Raw genomic sequence first — 26,785 nt, forward strand, 5'->3', positions numbered from 1 at the left:
CCGGAGATCATACATTGATCAAGGGCTTTTTCCTCGTATAAATCATTGTGTCTTTGCATCTTTATCACAGAAGTGATCCTTTACTTTCATAATTAACCAAGCATCATACCCCGTTTACATAAAGTTTGGTTACATTATCCTTGTATGATTTTTGACCAAAACACATGGGTTGGTCAGGAATTGGTGGTTGTGGTTGGGGTGCTAGCATTTGCTCCAGGTTTGGGTCAGCTGCAGTGGTTGCTAAGATATGGATATTAGCTATACCCCTATTGAGCATATCTTGGGCATAGGCATCAGTTTCTCTTTTAGCTGCGGCTAACACTCGCTGTTCCTGCAACTTTTTCATACGCCTTCTACACTCATGTGCTCCCCTACTGAACCATCCCCTCTTTTTCTGAGGAAATGGCTCTTCAGACTGAGCCTTAAACACAAAGATTCCTTCTTCCGTATCAGCTCAACTCTGGACAGGCGGTGGAAACTACCAAGCTGGAGTACGGTAGGAGCAGAGGGAATTTCCGGTGGAGCGGTGAAATGCGCAGAGATCGGAAAGAACACCAACGGCGAAAGCACTCTGCTGGGCCGACACTGACACTGAGAGACGAAAGCTAGGGGAGCGAATGGGATTAGATACTCCAGTAGTCCTACCCGTAAACGATGGATACTAGGCGCTGTGCGTATCGACCCGTGCAGTGCTGTAGCTAACGCGTTAAGTATCCCGCCTGGGGAGTACGTTCGCTTTCCTGCAACTTTTTCATACGCCTTCTACACTCATGTGCTCCCCTACTGAACCATCCCCTCTTTTTCTGAGGAAATGGCTCTTCAGACTGAGCCTTAAACACAAAGATTCCTTCTTCCGTATCAACAGAGTACCCTGAGAGGGCAGGCTGAGAAGAGGAGGTGCCTTCGCTCCTAGGCGAACCAGACAATTGACGATACGCGTCAGATGGTCCTTGGTCGCCCATACTGTAAACTAACAGATAGTCAGATAACACATAACAAGAAAATACAATCATGCACGTATTTCCGTTATTTATTTCCTAACATTTTGAATTTTGATGTCAGCAGAACACTTCTATGGCTGAATCAGTGGCATAGCTCTGATACCACCTTCTGTCACAACCCCCGATCCCTATTTCCCGGGAACGGGCGGCCGCGAGCCAGTTTCGGTGGTATCGTATTATTATCCAATTTGGCGGTGGAAATTTTCATCAGGACCGTAGTTAGGAAATATGTTATCAGAGTAAACCACCACATTTTATAACATTAAACACATGGATAAAACCCAAGTTTTCAGTATACACACTTTTATAGGAATAAATCTTATTTTATTTAACAAAACATCTATTTTATTTTTAGGTAACTTTATTGCCACTTTTCCAAGCATTCAGTGCTGTCCAGCTAGCTTTTATTTGGCTTTCACATTTTGTTACCTGAAACGCGTTTTAAAAACATTTTGTCAGTGGGAAACACTGGTGAGTGAATCCCAGTTTAATCAAGTTTAAGTAAAACCATTTTCACAGTGTACAGTATTGAGGGCGATCTCGCAATTACATTTGTTTCCAAGTTATACCAATTATCACCCGTCGGTACTGTCAGACCTGACTTGTGGAAATGTTACTCCTTGACCAGGTGGTAACAAATTTTGTATACAAAACCCCAACATACCCACGATAATTGTATTCTTACAAATACTCAATAACTTTTATTCGCATGGAAAGGTATTTAAGGTTTTGTAAAAACAATTAACAAAAGGTTTACAAAAAGTGGATCAACTCACAAAAATGAGTATATAAAAAGAGGATTAACTCACATTGTTGTTTTAGGGTTTTCAGTAAAGATGTCCTGGGAATAATCTATAAATTACACAAATGCACGTGTGTTAGTATAATAACCCATTTTAACATTAGTAATACCCTCCCCGAGACGGCATTCCAACGACTACATCGGGCAGAACCACGACAGCCGTTACGGAACCCTAGATCAATCGGACAGAGTATCTAATACGTCTCCAGGGGTTATAATACTTACATCGTAGCAGAACCTCGCTTTTTTAGGGGTATTAGACTCGGGTATAAAGCCCACTATTTAGAATTTTGAGAAAGATTTGAAAGAAATGAACGAAACAGACTGAAGGCCGATGCGTTCTATTTATAGTGCCTGATTCTGGGTTTCTCGCGGCCCGCGTAAAACACAACAGGGACTTACGCGGCCCGCGTCAACGCTGGTCAACAGCGTAGGTGATTCGGGTCATCAGGTAGGGTCAACACGCGTCGGACACGTGGCCGCACCGGGCTGCGCCACAATTCTGATCTCACGCGGCCCGCGTAAGAGTAAGCTAAGGCTTACGCGGCCCGCCTTGACTTAAGAAGTCAAACGGAGTCAGGTTCTGGCCCTTATACCGCCCGCGTAAAAGCTTGGGGTGGGTCTACGCGGCCCGCCTCAGCTTAATATTTATTGTTTTTAATTTAATTTATATGTTATGATCTATTTCGAGCTCGGTTTTCACATACGGGTGTAATATAAGACATATTGGGATATTTTAAGATATACTAGGGTGTCGGAACTATTATGAGGGTGTTGGTTTTACCGAGGGTTGTCACATTAACCCTATACGCTGCGTATTGACTTATTCGCTGCGTATATAAACCCTAGTTTTGCTAGGGTTTGTTGTGCCAATAGACACACCCAAAGTAAATCATGATCTTACCACCAGACTACACTTATTAATGTTAACAAATATCACCATAAATAACATTCTTTTTTTTTTTTTTTTTTTTATAAATGTAGATTTATTTTTATTTTTTTAATTTTTGAGACCCTATTTTTTGGAGGCCTAAGCGTCGCCTAGCCCAATTACACTAACGGGCCGGCCCTGATTTTTTGTTACATTTTGAGTAGGATGTTTGTCATCGCTATTTTCATATAACTCGAGGAGAACTAACAAACATGAAACAAATGATAAAAAGATGATACGGCAGATATAAGTAAAACGGATGATGCATATTCCGACCATGAACGTACATAGCAAGTATGGACATATGGTGAACTCCAGCTAGTCTGTAGCCAGCTAACAATCTAACATACTTTATAAAAAGTTATATAAAGAAAACAAAATGTAATTTCTGAAAAACTTATACAGGACATGACTATGTGGCCATCATTACATATGTGGCACATTATGTGAATTCCAAGATTATTGTTTTCAGTTACTAATGTCTGTGTAGGATTACAGGGTATGGTGATAGTCTTTTAAAGGATGATGATCCGTCACTAGGGGTGCTAAACGGGTCGTGTTGGCGGGTTCAACCCGACCCGAACCCGAAAATTTTACATGAACCCGAACCCGACCCGAACCCAAAAATCGTATTATACATACGAACCCGAACACGACCCGAAGTTTTGCGGGTTGACCCGAACACGATCCATTTGACCCGATTTTTTTAATTTTTTCTGATTTTAATATATTAAAATTAAATTTACCTAAAAAACACAAATGCATATAACACAATTATATTTAAGTTATAAAATCTTATGTTAATACTTCTTTTTAAGTTATAATTATGGCATAAAATAAATACCCCATTTAATTTCTAACATAAAATATATTGAAAAGAAATATAATATAATATAAATATGTTAAACGGGTTAACCCGCCAACCTGACCGGGTTGACCCGAACCTGACCCGTTGACCTAAACGGGTTCGTGGGTTCAACCCGAAACTGACCCGAACCCATTTAGACTAAACCTAAACCCACAAATTTCATGTTAAGTTCGTGTCGTGTTTTCGGGTCGTGTCAGAAATTCACACCCTTATCCGTCACGTAGCCGCCACGTCATAGTCCTCCTAAGGATAGTCCATCCAACAAAACTAGAGGGTATGGAGGATGGTCCTATATGATCCTACCCCACCACTTTTATGTTTTTTATTTTTTTAATCTTCTATTTTTTTTTAACATTTAACAAATAAACTAACAAAATATTTTCATTAATATTAAAAAACATTACATAAACTTAAAAAAAAACATAAACTTAAAAAAAATAAACTTAAAAAAAATCCTAATATATTAAAATAAGCTACTAGTCTTCGTCCTTCATGTCGTCGGCAGGTTCGTTTTGAGCGTTGTTCCAAATGTACTCCACCAAGTCCGCTTGTAGGTTATGATGTGTGTACTCGTTACGTAGAGCGAACATTTTCAAATCTTGTTGTTCCCCACTAACTGGAACAAAATTTCCAGTAGACGCGTTTTCGTCGTACTCGCATATCGCTCTACCTTCGTCTTCAATGATCATGTTATGTAGGATGATACAAGCGTACATAATGTGTCGTAACCTCTTTGGTGTAGCCGAACGTGCTGGATGTTCAATGATTTGCCATTTTTTTTATAGAACATGTAGATCCCAATATCAATCCGGATCACAGTGGTTGGTTGTTTTAGTCCAAAACACCTATTGATTAAGTGTTTGAACTATGAAAAACTTAAGAACAATCAAGAATGAAGATGAAGCTAATGGATTGATGAATACAACAAGTGTTATATTGAATCCAAACAAGAATATAAGTCAATAAAGCACCTTGGAGATCATCCAAAGAGCCAAAAGCTTGCCATGGTTACAATGCTTGGGCTATATATAGTGCCTGACTTGCCAACAAATTTATAAATTTGCTGGAATCTTAACTACACCAAGTCAGGATTTCTAATTCCATGAAATTACAAAATAAGCCCCTATACTATTAAATTAGCTACAAACAACTATAAAACTAATCCAGTACAAGTATGAACGATCTCAAAAGTTCCAACAATATCCCCCCTAGATCGTTGCATACTTGTCTTCTCATTCTTCAGTTGTTTCCACTGGATTCTCTGTAGCTGGCTTTTCGGGCTCTTTGGGATTGTCTTCATGCACTGTCGTTTCGGGTGGTGCCTGAGTCTCGATTGGTGCAACCGGAGTTTCTTGAGTAGTAACAGCTTCACTCGTTGGTGGATCCTCCATAGTGGCCTCATATGTGGATGAGGCCGGAGGTGATGATGTTGGCTGGGAAGTTGTGGTGGGTTCTGTTGTTGAAGCGGAGGTCCTTTCTTTCTTTCTTTCATGCTTCTTTTTCTTCCTTCTTCTTTTCTTTGGTTTCTTTTCTTTTCTCGGTTTTGTCTACAAGATCCAGCATTTCTCTCTTTAACTTCCAGGCTCTTTCTACCGCTCGCTGAAATAGCATGGCCTCCTCAAGATTTGCATTTCCAGCTCCAACGTTTATGCGGCTTGCATTCAACACCGTTAGATCGGAGAGTCCAAACATAAATACGTCCATAGGATCCAACATTCGGATATCCACGTTTTCGTTGGATCTGATCACAGCTTCGCCAGTTTTGCTATCATAAAACCATTTCTTGAAATTTTTGAGGGAAACAGGAATTTCTTCAGGAAGCTTGATTCTCGTGACAACTTTAGCAGGGTTAATCACCCACGTCACCTTTCCTTTCCCTGTCACTGGATCTATGGTTGTTTTCGACACTCTCCGTCTTGGACGCTGTGGCCTGTGATTAGGGAAACCCTTGTTGCATTCTTTAGCGATCAGACGCTCAAAGTCTCCGCCAATGATTCTTTCATCTGGATTTAGAATATCCAGACGGCCAAGCTCACGCAAATCCCACCTAGGAAGAGTAAAGAGATCAAATCCAGTCTGAAAGTACTGAATCACGCCGCCTCGTCTTTTAACCACAAACATTCCTCTCAGATTGTTGTGAGCTGATAAATTTGTCGGTGGCCTCAGTCTTTTCAACAGCTATCACCTGATAAAAATCAGGGAGTTTTTCTCTTTATTTCTTGAACCACTCTGGATGCTGGGGGGGGGGAACGTTTTTCCATCTTCCTGCTCGTATAGCACTTCCTCTTCCAGACCCCATTCAATGAATCTGGCTGGCATCTCATCTCTATCGACTTCTTCTTCATCACTTTCATCTCCTTCAGTCACTTTCTCGATTGATTCCAGACGTCTTTTCTTAGCTTCAGCTTCTTTCTCTTTTCTGGTAGTTTCTTCTTCTACGAAAGCTTCAAAGTCGAAGATTTCTTCAAAGGAGAACATAGGCTTTATTTTCATCTGCTCACACATATTTCTCATCATTCTGTACAGTTTCTCAATCCCCATCTGCTGGAATCTGATGAATTTTGATTGCTTAGCCATGTAAGCATTCATTTCTTTGTTCTTTTTACGCTGATCTTTAATCTTCTCTCGCAAGATGTTTGTGTCATTTACTTGGTTCTTGAGAATACAGATTTCCTTGGCTGCAGATGGACCGGTGTCTTTAATGAGTTTATCATAGAGTTCTTGAAAGGGACGAACCCTCTGTGGAGGAACCGATGGCTTTGATATCCTTGTTGGCCTTACAGGAGAGACTCTGGAAGACCTTTCATCTGTCGTCTTCTTTGGAGGTGTTTTCTTGCTCGCTGAGGTTTCATCAGGATCCACTATCAAAGTATCAACGAAGTCATTCAGTGACTGAACTTCTTCTGTAACAACCTCTGGTCTTTCGGAAGCTGACATCTCTTGTCTCTTGAGCCTTTTCTCTATCTTTTTTTTTCTCTTCCATAGCGTGAATTTCTTTCAAATCTTGGATATGATGACGATGTTCTTCAGACTCGGCCGCCCTGATGCTTGCACTCATGAGTCTTTCAGGATTTTCAGATGTCTTTTTCTTCTTAGGTGGCTCATCTTCAGCAGCCTGTTTTCCCTTTCTTTTACCCTTCAAACGCTCTTCTTTTTCAGCAGCTTCTGCTTGAGCTTGTGCAGCTCTTTGTTGTTTTTCTCGAAGTGCCTCTCTGTATTTTCTATATGCTTCTTTCACTAATGGCAACCTCTCAGCTGCATACATCCAGTCGTGTAGCAACACCCATTCATTTGTCTTGATTTCTGTGTACTGGCGACTTGTTGGAACATGAAATGTATAGAGATCTCCATCGTTTGGAGGATTCTCGTATTGGTTGTTGATTAACATTTGGATGAACCTTGGATACATCGCCCAAGTCGGCCCACTGACATTCTCTAGCATGTAGTTGAAGATTAAACCAGAAATGTTGAATTTTTGATTCACACACAAATTTAACATAGTTGCCGACCATTCCAGATTCAATCCGTCAAACCCACCTTTGCGATGGACTAAGCACATAGTAAATACGTGAACGATGAATCTCCAGTCCCTTGTGAGTCCGCCTTTTTTAATCTCCTTCTTTTGCCGAAAGTCTCCTACATACCCCATTCCATGAAATCCATCCAAAATGTCATCTTTACTCAAAGAAATTGGGTCTTGTGCGTTGTCTTGCAGCTTTAAACTTTGCGGATCCTTTCTTCAGTCACCTCTATACGTTTGTTGCGAACAGTTGAAGATATCCCTATGGCGTTATTGATAGTTTCAGGTTTCGCATTTTCCCAGAACTCTCGAATGTGGATTCTGTATACTTTAACAACTGTTTCAACCGCGTAGCCTATTCTGCTTGATCTAACCCATCTAGCTGCATTTTGGAAATCCCGTGGGACCTGCTCGAGATTGATGCTTTAATTGTGCTTTGACGTTTTATCCCATTCATTGTTCTTCACCATTTTGTTATTGTTATTGACACGAAAAACGAGGCAAGTTAGAGAAATTTTGAGATAGAAAAATATTTACAAGAAAAACTATAGACAAAACAATATTTACACAGATATTTACACTAAACATAAATTAAGGAAAGCATATTAAGGGATATATAGGTTAAGAACAAATATTTACAAAAATTAAAGAAGAAAAAAAATAATTTGTTTATAATTTCGCTGCCGGACCGGTGATTGTCTCTGCTTGTCTCCGCTGGTACTTTTGGTCGAGATCCAGAATTTTCATCGGCAACGATGACTGATCATCGCTGATAATTTCGCTAGCAAACTTAGCAGTGATTGAGTTTAGATCCCGGACCGAGCCACCAGTGAAGACAATCTAACATCGGAAACGAAAGAATTCTGTTCTCGGATACGATCCACCAGCGAAGACAATCCAACAACGAAATCGACGGCGTTTCGTTCTCGGAAACGATTCACCAGCGAAGACATTAGTCTAGACCGCTTCACTAGCAGAATAGACTATTTCGCTGATTGCTCGAACTCGCGTTCGAGACTTTTGAGATTCCATGTAATGTCGCTGTGTTCATGTCTAATTCGCTGTCATCAAGTATTTCTTGATAAACCCTTTTAAAACCCTAACAGTTATCACCCGATTGATCAGACATGGACTTCAAACAAATTTCAACTTGCACAAGCATTTCGATATTCTAGTTCAACCGATTTTACCCTCGCAATATACACAGATAACAACAAATTCAAGAATTATGATGCCTAAGTTTAAAGTAAAAAAATCCATCATAATGTTTAATCCTTGAATCACTGAACTGGGATATCAACTGATTTATGTTGAAACTAAAGAGAGGATGATTATCTTATGTTTTACCTTGAAGTCTTTGAAAGAAAACGAATCTTGTGAATGATTAGAGAATGTGTCCGATGATTAGCGATGATAAGTGAAAGAGATGAAGAAGTTTGTTTTGAAAATTTTGAAAAAAAGGACGGTTACAAAGATATTTATATTGGATATTAGATAACCAGCGAAATAGATAATTTCGTTGGTATCTTAATTTCGCCGCCCCGGATTTGTTTTCAAAACAATTTTAATTTTGCTCGTTAGATTTCAATCTTTCTCGTAAAACGTGCCCAGTTTTCTTTAAAATATTATAAATTACGTAGTATTCACAAACTTGATAAAATTTGGGCCATTTTGACTCCGAACTTCGAATTTCCAGCTTTGTGAGGTTCCATTTGATGCGGATTTTCTTGTAACATTCGACGCTCGCCGACTTACCTGCAGAAGATCATATTGCCGACACTTGCCAATTTCTTATTTATTATTATTATTATTATTATTATTATTATTATTATTATTATTATTATTATTATTATTATTATTATTATTATTATTATTATTATTATTATTTACTAACCAGGGCACAAGAAAAACTGGCAGTATGTTTGTCCGCTTAAATCCATGCATCCTTCTTTCAACGTGCCTTCGGAGAGCCCTTTTATCATGTTTTGGTAATATTGACAAGTCTTCAATGGCCCTCACACAAGCTATTGAGAATAGAGACATTACGCCCGTGAGTCCCACATCATGACATACCCCCGCGATCAAGGTATGCACAAAGATTCCTCATAACGGGTGAGTATATTGGTTTCATTCTCTTCAACGATAGAATGGAGATCAGATCTGTACTTTCGTACAACAGAGATCCTAAGAACTACCGAGGGCTAAGACAGATAGTTTTGTAAACAGGTCAGTACTTCCGTACAGCAGAGTAACCAAACTAATCTATCTAAAGTTTTGGCCAAGTTTGGCACTTATTATGAAAAGGGTTTGGCCTTTTTTTTAAGGCACTTATTATTAAAATGATAACATAGCGTCTAGGTCAGCATGTATCTGGATGCAGCAGAAGAACAACTATGATATCCCCGAATGAAATACCAATATAAAGACCCGAGATCTCAGACTTTGGCAATCTATGAACGCAAGATTTAAGACCATTAAGTCATATGCCACAACGTGTTACCCACTGTGATGCGTAATGCCTGAGAAAAGCCAGAATTATTGTGTAGACGTTATGTTTTGCTCCCTAACAACAGTTTACTCGTCGGTGTTGCTGAATCTACCGACACGTCGTTGCTTTTGTTTTCTTCGTTGGTGATTTGTTTTACAACAGGAGTTGATTCAATGTTTCCTTCTTTCAACAAGGGGCAGTCACGCTTGAAGTGGCCCAGATTCTTACAGTTGTAGCATCTCAGTTTGGATTTATCAAAACCTGCCTTTCCAAGACCCAAACGCTTTCTGGTTTTGTCTTGAAATTTCTTTAACCTTAAAGTGATCATGGCCATCTGCCATTTCAGATCCATTTCCTCCATGTCATCTGGATCAACCTGACACATGTCTTCAGCAGTGAGCATCTCCTTCTTCAGTTCTCCAGACATCAAAGCTTCATAGCTGCTCAGAAACATGTTAAAAAGTGCCACGTTTTCAGTAGACACCTTCAATGCTTGTGTATCACCAACAGTGATAGTCTTCTCACTAGGTTGTGGAGCTTTCGATGCGCTTGCGGAAGCGTTAGCGTAGATTAAGTCAGAGGCTTGTGGACTGATGCCACCTGAAGCAAGGAATGCCACATTCTTCAATCCAGCAGAGGTTTGATTGGTCTTTGGTGGGTAGCCAACAGTGTTCATCTCTCGTTTGTTAACATCCATTTCAAAAGCTCTTAGAGTGTTAATTAAGTCAGACAGAGTGACAGGATTTAGATTATTGAGGAAATCTTTCTTGATCATCATGCATTGCAGACTCCATTCCTTAGGGAGTGAATCCAGCAACTTCTTTATGGCGGCACGGTTTGTGACAGGATTTCCAGCCTTCTTCATTTTGGTCATCATGTTCAGAAAACGATTGATGTGATCCGAAAGACTTTCTCCACGAACTCCACAGAACATGTCATATTGCTTCTGCACCATGTCCCTCTTGCTTTCAATTAGTTCCTCATTTCCCTCATAATACTCAATCAATGCATTCCAGAGTGCATTTGCAGTTCGGTGTTCTTCAAACATGTTGTAGTCATCAGTTGACAGTGCCATGGTTAAGGCAGCATGTGCACGGCGATCGCGTTGGATTAGAGCCTTGTCTTCGTCAGTGAAGGTTGTGGCATCATTGTTAGCAACTACCGCATCTCCCCGAACCACTGTTGGAATGTGGGGTCCAGCGGTGACTGAGAGCCACAAATTGTAGTCCGTATACTCGAAGAACGACTGAATACGAGTCTTTCAAATACTGAAGTCTTCAGCCCCTTTCAACTTTGGTGGCCTAGTAGTGGTTCCGGTCTCAAGTTCAGCTTGAGCAATTGGACTTAGCTGATTCAACGACATCTTGGCTTGATTTTGTCAAAAGAAAGCTGATCAGAGGCTAAATTCGCTAATAGATCAACTGGAGAGCACCTTCGCCGGTAACAGATCTAATTTCACCGGAAATCAGAGAGACACGAACTATTTCGCTGAAAGCCTTCGCTGGTCTCCTATCTTCGCTGGTACACGGACACGTCCTGCACGAGCGAACAAGCTAATTCCGCTGATACAAGTAGCACATACGTTAGTTTGGCTTATTTCGCCAAATACCGTGATAAGAACGCTGTGGTTCTATATCACAGTTCTCGAAGTCGCCTTCGATAATTTCGCTACAGGGTCACTGGATACTATTTCGCTGATAATCAATAATTTCGCTCGAGTTATGATCGTCGAAATTAATGATCATGCGATGTTCTTTGAAAATTGTTCGCTATGTTCGCTATGTTCAAAAATATCGTCGCTATATTCAAATTTAATTTCGTTGTCTTCAAAAATTGTTCGCTGTATTCAAATTAATTTCGCTGGACAGAGGGTTTAACACGAACTAAAACCCTCTAATCACTCAAAAACAGCTCAAAAACCATGTTTTGATGCATCAAAATGTCCAAAATGACTCCCTAATCATATATTAACAACAACTTATCGATTAAAACCACCAAATCAATCCATTTTAAGTCCAAAAATTTGAAAAACCTTGAAACTTTTGAAAAACCTTCAAAACTTTGAAAAATCTCAACAAGAACACAACAACCAAGAGTACAATGGCTCTGATACCAAATTGTAGATCCCAATATCAATCCGGATCACAGTGGTTGGTTGTTTTAGTCCAAAACACCTATTGATTAAGTGTTTGAACTATGAAAAAGTTAAGAACAATCAAGAATGAAGATGAAGCTAATGGATTGATGAATACAACAAGTGTTGTATTGAATCCAAACAAGAATATAAGTCAATAAAGCACCTTGGATATCAGATTAGAGCACAATAACAAAGATTGAATGTAAACAACACTTCTATTCATCCAAAGAGCCAAAAGCTTGCCATGGTTACAATGCTTGGGCTATATATAGTGCCTGATTTGCCAACAAATTTATAAATTTGCTAGAATCTTAACTACACCAAGTCAGGATTTCTAATTCCATGAAATTACAAAATAAGCCCCTATACTATTAAATTAGCTACAAACAACTTTAAAACTAATCCAGTACAAGTATGAACGATCTCAAAAGTTCCAACAGAACACCAAAAGCCCGTTCAATATCTTCTTGCACCCTCTTGATACTTCGCAAATTTTTGTTCTTTTTTCGTCTGTCGGGTGCGGAATAGTTTTAACGATTGTCGAGTACATTGGGTATATTCCATCGGCTAGGTAGTAACCTCGCCTGTATTCCACCCCTGAAACCGTAAAACGTGTGTCTGGACCTGTACCCGCCACTACATCGTCAAATATCTGTGACTGGTATATGATGTTAAGGTCACTGAGCGAACTAGGTAGACCAAAAAAAGCATGCCAGATCCAGAGATCCTGTGACTCAACAGCCTCTAGAATAATAGTCGGATGTCCATGATCTCCCCTAGTATACTGACCTTGCCAGGCAACTGGGCAGTTCTGCCACGGCCAGTGCACGCAATCAATGCTCCCGAGCATTCCTGGGAAACCATGTCTCTGTTGGTGTGCTTGATATAATTTTGGAACGTCGTTTGCCTTCAGTCTCCGCATGTATCTCTTGCTATAAAATTTGACAACCCATTCGCAAAACTTGTGCAAACATAGACGTGCGGTTCTTTCAGACATCCTTATATACTCGTCTAATGCATCGGGTGCGTAATCGTATGCCAGTTGGCGAATGGCCGACGTACATTTTTGTAAATTACTGAAACCCCTTTGCCCCCTAGCGTCGTTTCGCTGTGTAAAAACGGATCAGACTGGGCCATGTCGCCTGCGATACGTAAAAGAAGTGCACGACTCATGCGGAACCGACGTCGAAAAATCTCGGCTGGGTACACGGGTTCGTCGGAAAAATAATCGGCTACTAGTTTATCGTGGGCAGCTATAAATTTAAAATGAAACATAAATGAAATTAATTATAAAATACATTTTCAAATCTATATAAAACATAAGGAAAAAATAGTAAAGTACCTTCTTGGTCTCGGTTTAATTTTGCTCGTCTAGTTAGCCGTTGGGACGACGCTTCATCATCCGCCATGAAGACCTGAGCCACGTTAATAATCATGTTGTGCATAATTGCATCCTCTTCCGAAGGTGATGAATACCACGTAGACGAAGAAGATGAAGAAATGGAAGAAGGTGAAGCCATGGTAATTTTTGAGAGAGGGGTGGTAGTGGGTAAAAAATGGTATAAAAATTGATGAGTTTTTATAAAAAGGGAAGATGGGTTATAAAATGTGAGAGAGATATGAGATTGTAGGGGGTGAAAATTTGTGAAAAATCGTGTAAAAGAGGTTTGTATTTATAAAAATGGGAGTGAAGTGGGTATTTTTTTAAAATATTACCCTTAACATTTGAATTAAATTAGAATTTAATTTTTTTATTCTAACGGTAACATTTGAATGGGGGGCCCACATTAATCGCTTCGTCGCCAACGTCTTATACTCGACGGATAGGACAGGACCGGGGGGGGGGGGGGCACGGTGTGCCGGCGTCGCCGGGCCTCGACGGGGTGGGGGACATTCCCCATACCCTATAGCCTAAAGTCTTTCTATATAGCCATATAATTTAAAATTTTAAAACATTAAGTATAAAAAACACCAAACTAATCTGGTGAAGGGTAGCACGGTCCCGTGCTGTGGCTGGCACGACCCTTGCTGTCCAGGAAAACTTTCTGTTTTCAGCAGTACTGGAAGTTCAATACGGCCCCGTGCTCCTGTAACACGGCCCCGTATCAAATGTTCCAGTAACAAGAAAACATATTCTCCCAGATACTGCAGATTTAACACGGCCCGTGTGATCCCATTGGCGGAACTAGAAGAAAAATTCAGGAATATCCCTATTTTTTTTTATCTAGGGCCATTCCTGAGAATTCAAAAGCCCGGTGCGACTTATTAAAACGGACCATATTTGTTTTTTTTAACTTAGGGTCATCCCTTAGAATTCAAGAGTTCTTAAGGGACCTGGGCGGCTAGTAAAAATGGGTCTTTATATATATATAACTAGGTTATGATATGATATTTTAAGACCAGATATAACTGAAATTACGTATTAATTAGGTATAGATATGCGTGTTCCAAAACTATTTTTGAAAGTAAAATTGTTAACTCTAAATATTCCATACTTATCTAAAGAATACGCTAATTATCATTTTTTTTATTAATGGATGTACGAAATGCATACGAGAAGGTTATCAAATTTTTTGTTAAGCTTTAAATGTTAGAAGTTTTATAAATAATATTTAGGTTGTAATAAAAAAATCTTCAAAATCAAAAAGAAAAAACCAAAATTATTAATAAGTAAAGTAAATCTAATATAATAAAATAATAAATAAATAAAGTGATAAAAAATTAAAACAAACAACGATATTTACAATAACAAGACAAATTAAATAAAATAAATAGTTAAATATTTATAGAAGTTTGACTATTTACTGAGCTTTTGTTTACTTTTTTATTTATGTTTCCAATGCTCAGTTGCTCACTATTATAATATTCAATTTTTCTTCTTTGTTTATCACTTCACCTTCTCCGTATTCAATAATGTACTGCTGCGAGTTCTGTTCACCAGAAATTTTCGTTTCCGTCGATTTGAAATTTTTGTTTCATCTCATCTTTACCTATACTCAGGGGTATCCTAATATCTTCTTATGGGTATCCCGGATACATAAAACGGGGATTAAATATAAAATTACACTACAAATTTACACTTCGCCAAGAAAGTTGAGGGGTATCCCGTGCACCCCCTGATCCCCACATAAGTCCGCCCCTGGTTGATCTCACACGGCCCCATGCTAAATCTGCAGAAAGCAGAATTTGAAGGGAAAAAGAAGAAAAAAGATAGAAAACGATTAGGCCGTTAATTTTAAGCTTTCTTAAAATTCTTGTGTCCCCGCCAACGACGCCAAAAACTTGACGTGTGTCAGTGTGAGTATATTTTTAATTATATTTTTAGCTCTTTTTTAACTCGCCGAATTTTAAGTTTTAGATTTATAAAACACGATATTTTACTATCACTCTACACACGTTAGGGCAAGTGCACCCACCGCGGACGTAGTATAGGGATGACAAGATACCGAGGTCGTCCAAGGACACAAGAGCTTTTAATACCGGCTTATCGTCAATGTCTAATCGAACCAAATTTTGAGAAAAGATTTTTAAACTAATAAAAAGAAAAAAAAAGAAAATAAAAAAATGATAGACAAGAGAGAATCACTTGGATCCGACTTATCTTTCATGTACCCTTTTGATGATTTCCGCACTTTGGGCATTTTAAGAGATTATCTTAGTTATAGTAGTAAGCCCCTTTTTTGGAGGCGACGTTACCTTCAACCTAGTGGTTTGAGTACAACCCCACTAGGTCGGAATATTGAAAGATAATTAAGTAAGTTATTAATGCTAAGTGTGGTGGACCCCCCTTACGGGGCGGTGATCACCTTCAACCCGTTGGTCTGAGTTAGCAGGGATACAGTTCTCGCGGGGTTGGTTTAAAGTTTTAATAGTAGTTTATGAATAAGGGGTGCAAGCGATTTCTTACCCTTAGTCGGGCCAGTCATTCCCGGCCAATCCATGGAGTAGTACTAAACTTCCACTAGGTTCTCGCAGGATCTATACACTAAACGAGACATAGAATTACCCATCCACCCTTCTAACCCCCTTACAAGCAATTAACATGCTTTATTTAGACCGTAAAGACACGAATATGTTGAGTAAACGGCATATGAATAATGGGTGAATAAATTCGCCTTCAATATAAAAAAACTAATTGTTAAAATCATTAATACATACCCAATTAAAAAGTAGACAAAGCTTGGAAATCATAAAAGAAATACATAAAAGATATGTCTTCACCAAGTGATGTAAGAATTTAGCTAAGCATGGCCTTTGTTTGACAAAGATTCTTACGATCAATCTTGGATCCCGAGACTACACACACACACACTCTAAAGATGGAAAAATGGATGATGGTGGTGGATGGTGGTGTTGTAGTGGTGGTGGAGTAGTGGCAAGTGAGAGAGAAGTGGTTTGCCAAGGGATGAGTTGAAGTGGAACCAATCACTTCTATTTATAGCTGTCTTCAGAAGCTTCAGCAAGACCCGTGCCCACCTGGCACGGCCCCGTGCTCATTTCTCTTCCTCATTAATTGCTTGTCAGATGTTATACTAACACGGCCCCGTGTGTCAACGGCACGGCCCGTGGCCAAAGTACTTGCTGTACTATCGCAGATTCTGAAAATCTTTGAGTTGACCACGCCTCGTGTTGGCTGCCATTTTTGTCTTTTGTAGTTGTCTTTTCTTCTGCCCAGCATCCATCTTCGGACATGGCCCATGTCAACCTTCTGTTCTTTGCTATTTTGAGGTTTGGATGTGAATCGGGGCTTGGCGAGTTGCGGCAATTCCTCCTTCTTTACTTTTATGTTGGTTTTTGCTGTCTTTTTGCTCCATTTGCAAATTTAAGCTCTTTTATTCCTGAAAATAAAAAAGGAACGAAAACACTAGCTTTTTCCAACATTAGTACTAAAAAAAGGGTTGCTTTTACGCCGTATTTGATACAATTCATATGTTGTATTTTAATCACATCAAATACCCCCACACTTGAATCTTTGCTTGTTCTCAAGCAAAACTCTATTACGTGACTTACACACCCAAACAGAATAGGTAGAAGAAGGTTTTGATCCTATCTTTAGAGTGTCGGGAATCCAAGTTCTAAATTTATTTTGTTTTTATTTTCTTCACAATCCTATTCGTTATGATTTATTTAAAACTCAATTTAAGAAAAATTATTTACTTTGGGCATAACATGCCTTTATAAAATTCTATTTAGTTATATACAAATTTACACACCTCACAAGTATTCACTCAACACTCGGCCAATATTAAGTGAAACTCTCGTGCCCGATTTGAAACTCACTCCTACCATTGGCTTGACAATCAATCAAACCTCATCCTTTTGACTTTAAATCCTTATAAGTATCAAGAGGACTTTGAAGGGTAGGTGGTGGTTCGGGTTTGGTAAGTTTTATTCGGAAAGGGTGAAAAACGTAAACTATCGGTTTTTCTATTGCTTTTTGGCTTAGCAAAAAATACTTTGGCATATTTTTCTGATTTTCTGATTTTTTTGGTTGCCAAAGTTGAAACTGAGCCGTAACCGTAATTTTATAACAGATAAGTTTACAAAAATGGAAGATGAAAAATGAAAAGGGTAGTTTTTGTGGGTTTGAAATGAAAAGGTTTTCAAGGTTCAAAGGGTTTAACTAAGGGGGTGTTTTTGGATAAAGCAAAGAAAAATAAATGTTTTGTTTGAAAAATGAGTTTGTCCTAATGCCTTTACCATTTACTTACTCGGATTTTTGTCGGTAAGGACTTAGAACGCATCGTATTGTCAAGTTCTAGATTCGTGAGAACCAAACGGGCTATTCACACAAGAAACGAAAGTTGAGCAATTAGTATAAATGTATATTTGTATGCTCGGTAATGGCTCAAAACTCACTTTTGTGGGAAAAGGGGTTATAGTGTAAAAATGTATATATAATCAAATTTTACAAAGATTTGTCATGCCTGTTTTCGTAATTTTCTAAACTGGTTCTTTTTATCACGATGCAATCGGTTGTAAATTTGTAAAAACATAATTTTTAGAACTTGAATATCCAACTAACTTAAGATAAGTAAAAAAAATGAAAAGAAAAATTTTGAAAAACTTTGGGGTGTTTAGTGGTTCCAAGGCGAGTTTTGTGTAAGGCTTGGTTTAGGACAAACGATTCAAGGTTTTTATTATCCTTTCCCCCCACGCTTAAATTACACATTGTCCCCAATGTGTCCAAAAAGGATTTATTTTTGAAAAAAATGTGCAAAAAGAATGAAAATAGCAAAATTTTTTTATTACTGGCACTTGCAGCACGGCCCCGTGCTATGGGGACACGACCCCGTTTCCAAAGTGCCAGTAACAAATGAAATCAGAAAACTTATAGTGGGGTGGCCACGGGGGCGTGCTGGGTGAGCACTGATACGTGGTTGAAAACCGATGATTATTTATGCTTAAGTTGATGTTTTTACGTAGCTTTTAATCTTGAATAGCCTACTTTTAATAGGATTTGTATTTTGCAGGTCTTAAGAAGTTTAAGGAGCTTTTCGGGAGCTTTACGGGCTGCAGGGACGAAAAACGGACCACCGAAACGCGAAACGGGTCAACCAGGAGCTCAAGACACAAAAATCAGAAAATGGGAAATGCACGTACCGTCGCTGACGCCCTCCTGGGCCGTCGGCGACCCCGCCTGAATTATTCCGTCGCCCGCATTGTTCGTAGACAACAGGTTAGACCGTCGGAAGAAAAGGAGGTCAACAAGCATCGTCGGCGACGAGTCTATGGACCGTCGGTGACGGGTCTCAGATTCTGCATCGCGAATTTTTTGTTTCTTTGTTATTGGAACGAATCAAAACACATTGGAGGCTATTGAATTCGGGAGTTACACTTAAGTTGGAGTTTTGAATCACCTCTTGGAGCCAAGAACAATCACCACTTCACTTCCAATCCATCTCTATCACCATCGATCATCCGAATCAATCGAATCATCAACCATTTCACCTTCATCACAATTCCACAAACCCTAATCATCCATCCATCATTCATTTCACCATCATCCTTTATCCCAATCTCTAACCTTCATCATCCATCATTCTCCAAGTTTCAAGATGATCCAATTCGAGTTCCAAACATCCGGTGATCACGTCCTTTCAATCATGCGCGGCTAATTCCTTGGAGGTTTCACCCCGGTGTAGACTTTTGTAAGATTTAGGGTTTATTATGTTTTGATGTTTGATTTGTGACAACTTGAATTACATTTGACTCTTTAGACAATTGTCCTACGTTTGTATTGAATTTACAAATTGTCGAGTGAATGATTAAATTTGACTTTGTGAAACGAATACACGTATTTATGCCTTGTCTTTTGATAGGATTTGTTAGTCCGAGGTAACGAAGTGCATCATTGCCCATTGTCTATGACGTTGATAGTGATTGGCACCTAAGCTTTGTGATTATTGACCCGTTAATGAATCAATTCGAGTAAATCAAATTAAAACACATAGTAACCCTAGGTCTTGCATTTGTTGAAACCGGGTGTGAACCTTGTTATTCCATATTGTTTTAGTAATCAAGTTTTCTTACAATCGTTAGTTTCTAGTAGTTAATTAATTCAATCGATTTCGTTAGTCTAATTCACATCTTTTCAACCAAACAAAACATAAAAATATTCTAGCAAGCTTCATAAGTTGTGACATTTATTTAAATTCAATCAAGTCCATTCGCAAACCACATACTCTTCGTGGTTCGGCCCCTTACTACCAGTAGCTATTTGTTAAGGGTAACTAGGGCTTATAAATATTATCTTTGACCGGAGCGCGACACTCCGATCAAATTTTGGCACCGTTGCCGGGGAGTGCGCGCACTTTGTGTTTGGATTATTGTTTGAATTTTGTGATTAACTGTTTAATTTGTTTAGTTTCTTTTTGTACTTTGTCTTTTTCTTTGTTATGCGGGGTGTGTTAGTTGTGTAGGTTACAGGTAGTGCATGCATACGCGGAACTCTGGGAGGACTTCACCGTTAGTCTACGAACTGTAAATCGAAAGAGTTGCAAGATGGAACCTAGCAAGCTGGTTAGAAGCGACCCTTGTTTCTAACCAAGTCACCCAAACACCACAAGTCATACCATCCATTGAAACCGATTCAATGGCAAACCAAAATTCAAACCAAAACCTCAACCAAAACCAAAATCCAAACCAATTCCAATACCGAGGCAATCTCCGCCCAGTTCAAAATGTCCAACAACATATACCCTAAGATCAACCGGGTGGTAATAACTCAAGACCACCCACACCACCTTTTCAAATCCGAGGCCCAAACAATAACCTAAGAACACCACCTCAACAAAACCTCAACCGACACAACTCCCTACCTACTCACCTTGATGACCGGAATGTTAATTCCGATCGTAGAGGCAACCGAGATCGTGGAAATCCCGCGAACGAAGACCTGTTTTTCAACATTGACGACTTGCGAAATGCTATCCCTGATGATGAGCCATTTAGTGTTCCCGGTTACCAATCGCCAGAACACGTGAGTATTCATTCGGAATACTCGGATGACGGGGGTAATTATGATGAACGGGTAGATGATGATGGTTGGGGATATGTGAACCAGGATAATATCTATAATGCAAGGGGATTTGATGATGATGAGTTTGGCTATCAAAACGCCAACTTTGTGGGGAATGAGAACTATGGTTATGGGAATGCTCGAAACGACGGTTACGAAAACAACCGCCAACCACGAAACAACAATCAAAGGAACCGGGACAATGGTTATTACAATAATAACAATAATGTGAATAATAACCAGGACTCCTCGTTTCGTGGGAGGAGGTAACCAAGGTGGAAATCGAAGGGGTGATCGAAGGGATAATCGAAGACCGGTAGATCAAGAAGTTAACAGCCCACGCCGTCGTCAACAACCTCCAAGGGGCGTTAATGACCGTTTTTGGCCAGTAGTCACCGACAATGACTCACCGATAGTTTGCGAAAGAAGAATATTCGATTGCAAGCCCCATTACATTAATATCCTTCCCCACTTCAATGGGAGGTCTAATGATGAACCATACACTCATTTGGCGGAGTTTTCGGCCATATATAGTACTATTAGAGGGCATGACTTTGCATTGGAAGAGGTCAAGCTTCGGTTGTTTCAGTTTTCGCTAAAGGATAAGGCAAAACAATGGTTCCTTACACTTCCGGCGAATAGTATTCGTACATGGGCCGAAATGCAACAAGTTTTCCTTGACGAATATTACTCGATGGCAAAGACCGATAATGCTTGAGATGAAATTAGGTCTTTCCCTCAACTCTCAAGTGAACCATTACATGAAGCATTCACTCGGTACACGGATTTGATCCGGAAGTGCCCACATCATCAAATAGAAAAGTGGGAGTTGGTTAAGTGTTTTGTAAGAGGATTGGATGACGAGACATGGAATCACCTCGAGTCAACAAGCAACGGAACTTTATTGAGTAACCATGAAGACGACGATTGGGAATTTCTTGAGCGGATGAGGAAGCGGTCAAAGTCAAAGGAGTTGGCCGATAGAGCTAAAAAACATCCGGTTTCCCTGTCACTTCCCGATCTTGACTCTAACTCTAAGGATCGAATTTCTACTCTAGAATAGAAGATAGCTCGTATGAAGAGGAAGGAGGTGAATGCGGTGCAATTTGCGGTTTGTGAAGATTGTGGGGAGATTGGTCATCGGACCGATCAATGTCAAACGGGACCGGGTGACTACACCGAAGAGGTAAATCAAGTGTATGGGGATCGAAAACAATATGATATGAACTCCAACACTTACCATCCGGGTTTGAGAAATCACCCAAATTTCCGATATGGTAATGCTTCGAATCAAATGAACCCAAACTTTCAATCGGGAAATCAAGGTGGGCAAGGTGGTTCTTCTTATCATAATCGGCAAGGTGGTAACCAAGGGGGTTATCAAAGGAACTACAATCAAGGGGGTAGCCAAGGATACCAAAACCGTGAAAACAACTACCAACGTGGCTACAACCAAGGTGGAAATGGGGGTGGTGCTTCAAACTCTCAAACGGACGGTGATGACTCGATAAATTCTAATTTTGATGCACTCATGAATGCTATGAATGCCCTCACTACTTCAAATCAAGAGATCAAATTTGAAATGAAGAAAGAGTTTGAAGTAAGAGACAAATTGCATGGAGCATTGGCAAAGCAAGTGGGCCAACTCGCGTAGGAAATCGCTCAAATGAGGGGGAGCATGGGAAAGCTTACAAGTGACGCCACGGTGAACCCTAAGCATCAAGGGTCAAGCTCGAAGAACACACGTGAGGTACCAATTAATAAAATAACTTTACGTAGTGGTCGAGTCGTAGATAATGGTGTCAAAACACCAACACCCCAGTTTGTTGAAGGGCTGGTGGAAGATGCTAGTGATGAAGAGTGTGAGGATGGTCAAACGGGTCAAAACAAAAATGATTTAAAAGTTAATAATAACACACCCGTTGTGACCATCCCCGTCCCTAAGGCTAAGAAAAAGGGTGTGGAGGCTAATACCGCCCCTTATCCCGAAGCATTGAAGGGACCCGTGAAGAAGGTTGTAAACAAAAGAGGTCCACAACAAGAAGAGTTGTTGGAAGTTTTCAAACAAGTAAAAATTAATTTACCTCTTTTGGATGCAATCAAGCAAGTACCGTCTTATGCTAAGTACTTGAAAGAATTGTGTACCCAAAAACGAACTCACAAATTTCCTAAAAAACTAGATTTAACTGAAAATGTGAGTTCGATTCTTTCGGGTGCACTTCCACCTAAGCTCCAAGATCCGGGTGCGCCTATCATTTCAATTCAAGTAGGAGATTTTAAAATTAACCGGGCACTTTTAGATCTTGGTGCTAGTGTGAGCATTCTACCGGGTAGTCTACATGACCAATACGAGTTTGGTCCACTTCAATCGTCAAACACCACCGTGGTGTTAGCCGATTTGACACCCAAACTACCCCGTGTAATTTTCTCGGATGTGATAGTAAAAATCGAGGATTTTTACTATCTGGTGGACTTTTTAGTACTTGATTATGTGGCCAAGGACCTAACCAAGCAACCTACGGTGATTTTGGGTCGACCGTTCTTAGCAACCGCAAATTCACAAATTGATTGCAAAACGGGAATGGTTGACATGACATTTGGAAACCGAAGGTTGAGGTTACATGTTTTTTCGGGATTGACGACTCCTTCAGTTGATGATGAATGCTATATGGCAGACATTGTTGACAGGTGTATACCTCACTGCGACACCGTTGTAGATGAGGAAAACACAATGGAGGAGTGTTCTATGTTTGACAGGTCACAGGTGGAGATGAATCGGAGCATAGACGAGGAAGTGAAGAGTTTGGAGGTGCTTTCGGTTAAAGAGGGGAAACCAATATGGACGCACCAAGTGGAGAGTTTACCGGAAACCATTGACACAAAGTTGAAACCGTCATTGGTGGAGCCGCCGGAAGTGGAGTTAAAGGTGTTGTCAAAGCATCTAAAGTATGCTTATGTTGGTGAATACAACACGCTCCCGGTCATTATTGCATCAAATTTGACCGAGGAGCAAGAAGAGAGTTTGATGAAGGTATTGGTCACCAATAGGGCGGCTATTGGGTGGACTATAGCGGATTTGAAGGGTATTAGTCCTTCAATAGTGATGCACAAGATCATCACCGACGACACCATAACACCCGCCCACGATGCACAAAGAAGGTTGAACCCGAACATGCGGGAAGTTGTCAAAAAGGATGTGTTAAAGTGGCTTGATGCGGCCTGTGGGTATTGTTTATCCCATCTCTGATAGCCAGTGGATGAGTCCAACACAAACCGTCCTAAAGAAAGCAGGTATATAAGTCATAAAAATGATGCAGGTGAGGAGGTAGCTACCCGGCCGGTAACCGGGTGGCGTATTTGTATTGATTATAGGAAGTTGAATACCGCAACTTCCAAAGATCATTTTCCCTTACCATTCATTGACCAAATAGTGGAAAAATTAGCCGGACAAAAATTTTATTGTTTCTTGGATGGATATTCTGGATACAATCAAATTGCTATTCATCCGAAAGATCAACAAAAGACCACTTTTACGTGTCCTTATGGCACCTTCGCATTTAGGCGAATGCCATTTAGATTATGTAATGCCCCCGCCACCTTTCAAAGGTGTATGATGAGTATCTTTTCGGATATGGTGGGGGAGTCTTTGGAAATCTTCATGGATGATTTTTCCATTTTTGGGTCATCGTTTGAAACTTGCTTAGACCAATTAGAAAAAGTGTTGAAACGATGTGTTGAAACTAATTTGGTCTTGAGTTGGGAGAAGAGCCATTTTATGGTTCAAGAGGGGTAGTGTTGGGACATGTGGTGTTGAGTCGTGGGATAGAGGTAGATCATGCAAAAATTAAATTAATTTCTACACTACCATATCCCACGAGTGTTAAAGGCATTAGGTCGTTCTTAGGACATGCAGGTTTTTATAGAAGGTTTATTAAGGGGTTTAGTGATATTTCGAAACCATTGTGTAACCTTTTGTTAAAAGACATTCCGTTTGTTTTTGATGAAAATTGTAAGAATGCCTTTGATGTTTTGAAACAAAAGTTGGTTGAGGCCCCAATCTTGCAATCACCGAATTGGTCTTTACCATTTGAAAGTATGTGTGATGCAAGTGATTATGCGGTGGGGGCCGTATCGGGTCAATGGGTAGACAAGAAACCGGTTGCCATATACTACGCAAGTAAGACTCTCTCGGATGCACAATTAAATTATACAACTACCGAGAAAGAGCTACTTGCGGTGGTATATGCATTGGATAAATTTCGTGCTTATATATGGGGTACTAAGGTCATTGTGTATTCTGACCATTCTGCAGTTAGATATCTCATGGATAAAAAGGATGCAAAGGCGAGATTAATCTGATGGGTTCTCTTGTTACAAGAATTTGACCTGGAAATTCGAGACAAAAAGGGGAGTGAAAATGTGGTTGCAGACCATTTGTCTCGATTGATAGTGGAGGAGGATTCTTCTCGTGTGGAAATTAATGAGAATTTCCTAGATGAGCAAATTCTGAAAGTTTCAATATTACCATGGTATGCTAATATTGTTAATTATTTGGTTACAGGTTACTTGCCAGCTCATTGGGATAGAAGGAAGAGGTTGCACTTCCTTTCTCAAATCAAGTACTACACATTGGAAGAACCGGACTTATTCAAGATATGTCCAGATCAAATCGTTAGAAGATGCATACCCGACGAGGAGATTCCTAGTGTCTTGATGCACTTGCATTCATTTGCTTGTGGGGGCCATTTCAGTGGTCACAAAACCAGGCACAAAGTGCTTAATAGCGGTCTTTATTGGCCGACTATTCTTAAAGATGCATTTAATTTTGCTAAAAACTGCGTCGAGTGTCAAAAACTAGGGGGTATTTCTAAAAGGGATGAGATGCCCATGCAACCGATCCTTATTGTAGATATTTTTGATGTGTGGGGGATCGATTTCATGGGCCCATTCCCTAATTCGCATGGCAACTTATACATCTTGGTGGCGGTTGATTATGTATCCAAGTGGGTCGAAGCGATTGCCACCAAGACGAATGACCATACCGTAGTTTGCAACTTTGTACAAACAAATATAATTTCTAGATTTGGGATTCCCCGAGTGATCATTAGTGATGGGGTATCTCACTTCGAGAATTTTAACTTTGGCAAACTCTTGAAACGGTATGGCGTTGACCATCGAACTGCTACCCCCTATCACCCACAAACCAGTGGTCAAGTGGAAGTTTCCAATAGGCAAATAAAGGAAATTTTGCAAAAGACCGTTCGACCGGACCGAAAGGATTGGTCGACGAAGTTGAATGATGCTTTATGGGCTTATAGAACAGCTCATAAAACACCTATTGGAGATACACCATATCGCTTGGTTTATGGGAGAAATTGTCATTTACCAGTTGAGCTTGTACATCGTGCTTGGTGGGCCATTAAATAGGTTAATATGAAATACGATGATGCAGGAAAGGAGCGAAAGTTAAAGCTTTGCGAGTTGGAGGAGCTTCAGGAAGAAGCATATGAATGTGCCTCGAAGTACAAGGATGATATGAAGAGAGCACATGATGCGAAGTTGAAGCCGAAGGAGTTCGAAGTGGGTCAAAAGGTATGGCTCTATAATTCACGGCTTAAATACTTTCCCGGAAAGCTCAAGAGCAAATGGATGGGCCCATACGTGATTACACGGGTTGGGAAACTTGGAGATGTTACCATTGAGGACCCTAAGGATGGGTAAAAGCAAACGGTTAACGGTCACCAGCTAAAACCGTTCCTTGATGGTAGCGAAGGAAAAATGGATGAGAATGTGGAGTTGGTAAACTTCATGGTAAGTGTGCCAACTTATGAGGGCAACTGAAAGGACTGGTAATAAATTCTGTAGATTGTGTGAAGTCCGGATATCACAAACGGGTCTTGAAGATAAAAGGTATGTTTTTAGACTTGTTTTTGTGTATTAGGGACAATACACGACTTTTCGGGAGGGGGGGGGGGGGTGGTAGGACCATTAAACGGTTTCGTATTTTAAAATTTTAACTTATAAAATTTATAAAAAGAATTTTATTAATTTTAGGATTTTTATGTGAATATGGTCCTTTTACAAAAAGCTTATAATTTTCTTCATATTTTTCATAAAAAATAAATAAAATAAAATTTTCAAAAATAAAAAAAGATGGAATTCCGTGTACCGTCACTGACGGTAGAGTGGAGCGTCGCCGACGAGCCCCGCAAATTGGGCGTCGGCACAAGTTGGGCGTAGACAGTGAGATAAGCCGTCGCCACCACCCACCATTTTTACGCTGCATCGCCGACGGGTCTTCTTTTGTTTGCCGACGCTACTTTTTGGCTGATGCATAATCTCGAACCCAAACACCCTTAGAACCAACCGAACTCAAGCCAAACATGTTCTAAGCCACACATATGACCCAAGAACTTCCCCAATACCCCCAAACATCTAGAAAACTTCATTAATCAGTTTCAAACGCCACCTTCTCTCTCCTCCATCTTCATCTTCCCCAACCCTCTTCCTCAAGAAC

The 26,785-nt window shown here is 40.0% G+C and overlaps 1 protein-coding gene across 1 annotated transcript; it reads left to right on the top strand.

Moving 5' to 3' along the window:
• The first annotated feature begins 21,562 nt into the window (after nucleotides 1-21,562).
• Nucleotides 21,563-21,922, top strand: LOC110876038 (heterogeneous nuclear ribonucleoprotein 87F-like). The gene has a single exon (XM_022124222.1). It carries the CDS (start codon nucleotides 21,563-21,565, stop codon nucleotides 21,920-21,922), a length of 360 nt encoding a protein of 119 aa, XP_021979914.1.
• Nucleotides 21,923-26,785: the final 4,863 nt, after the last annotated feature.

Source organism: Helianthus annuus, chromosome 9 (genome assembly GCF_002127325.2).
Source record: "Helianthus annuus cultivar XRQ/B chromosome 9, HanXRQr2.0-SUNRISE, whole genome shotgun sequence".
NCBI lineage: Eukaryota > Viridiplantae > Streptophyta > Magnoliopsida > Asterales > Asteraceae > Helianthus > Helianthus annuus.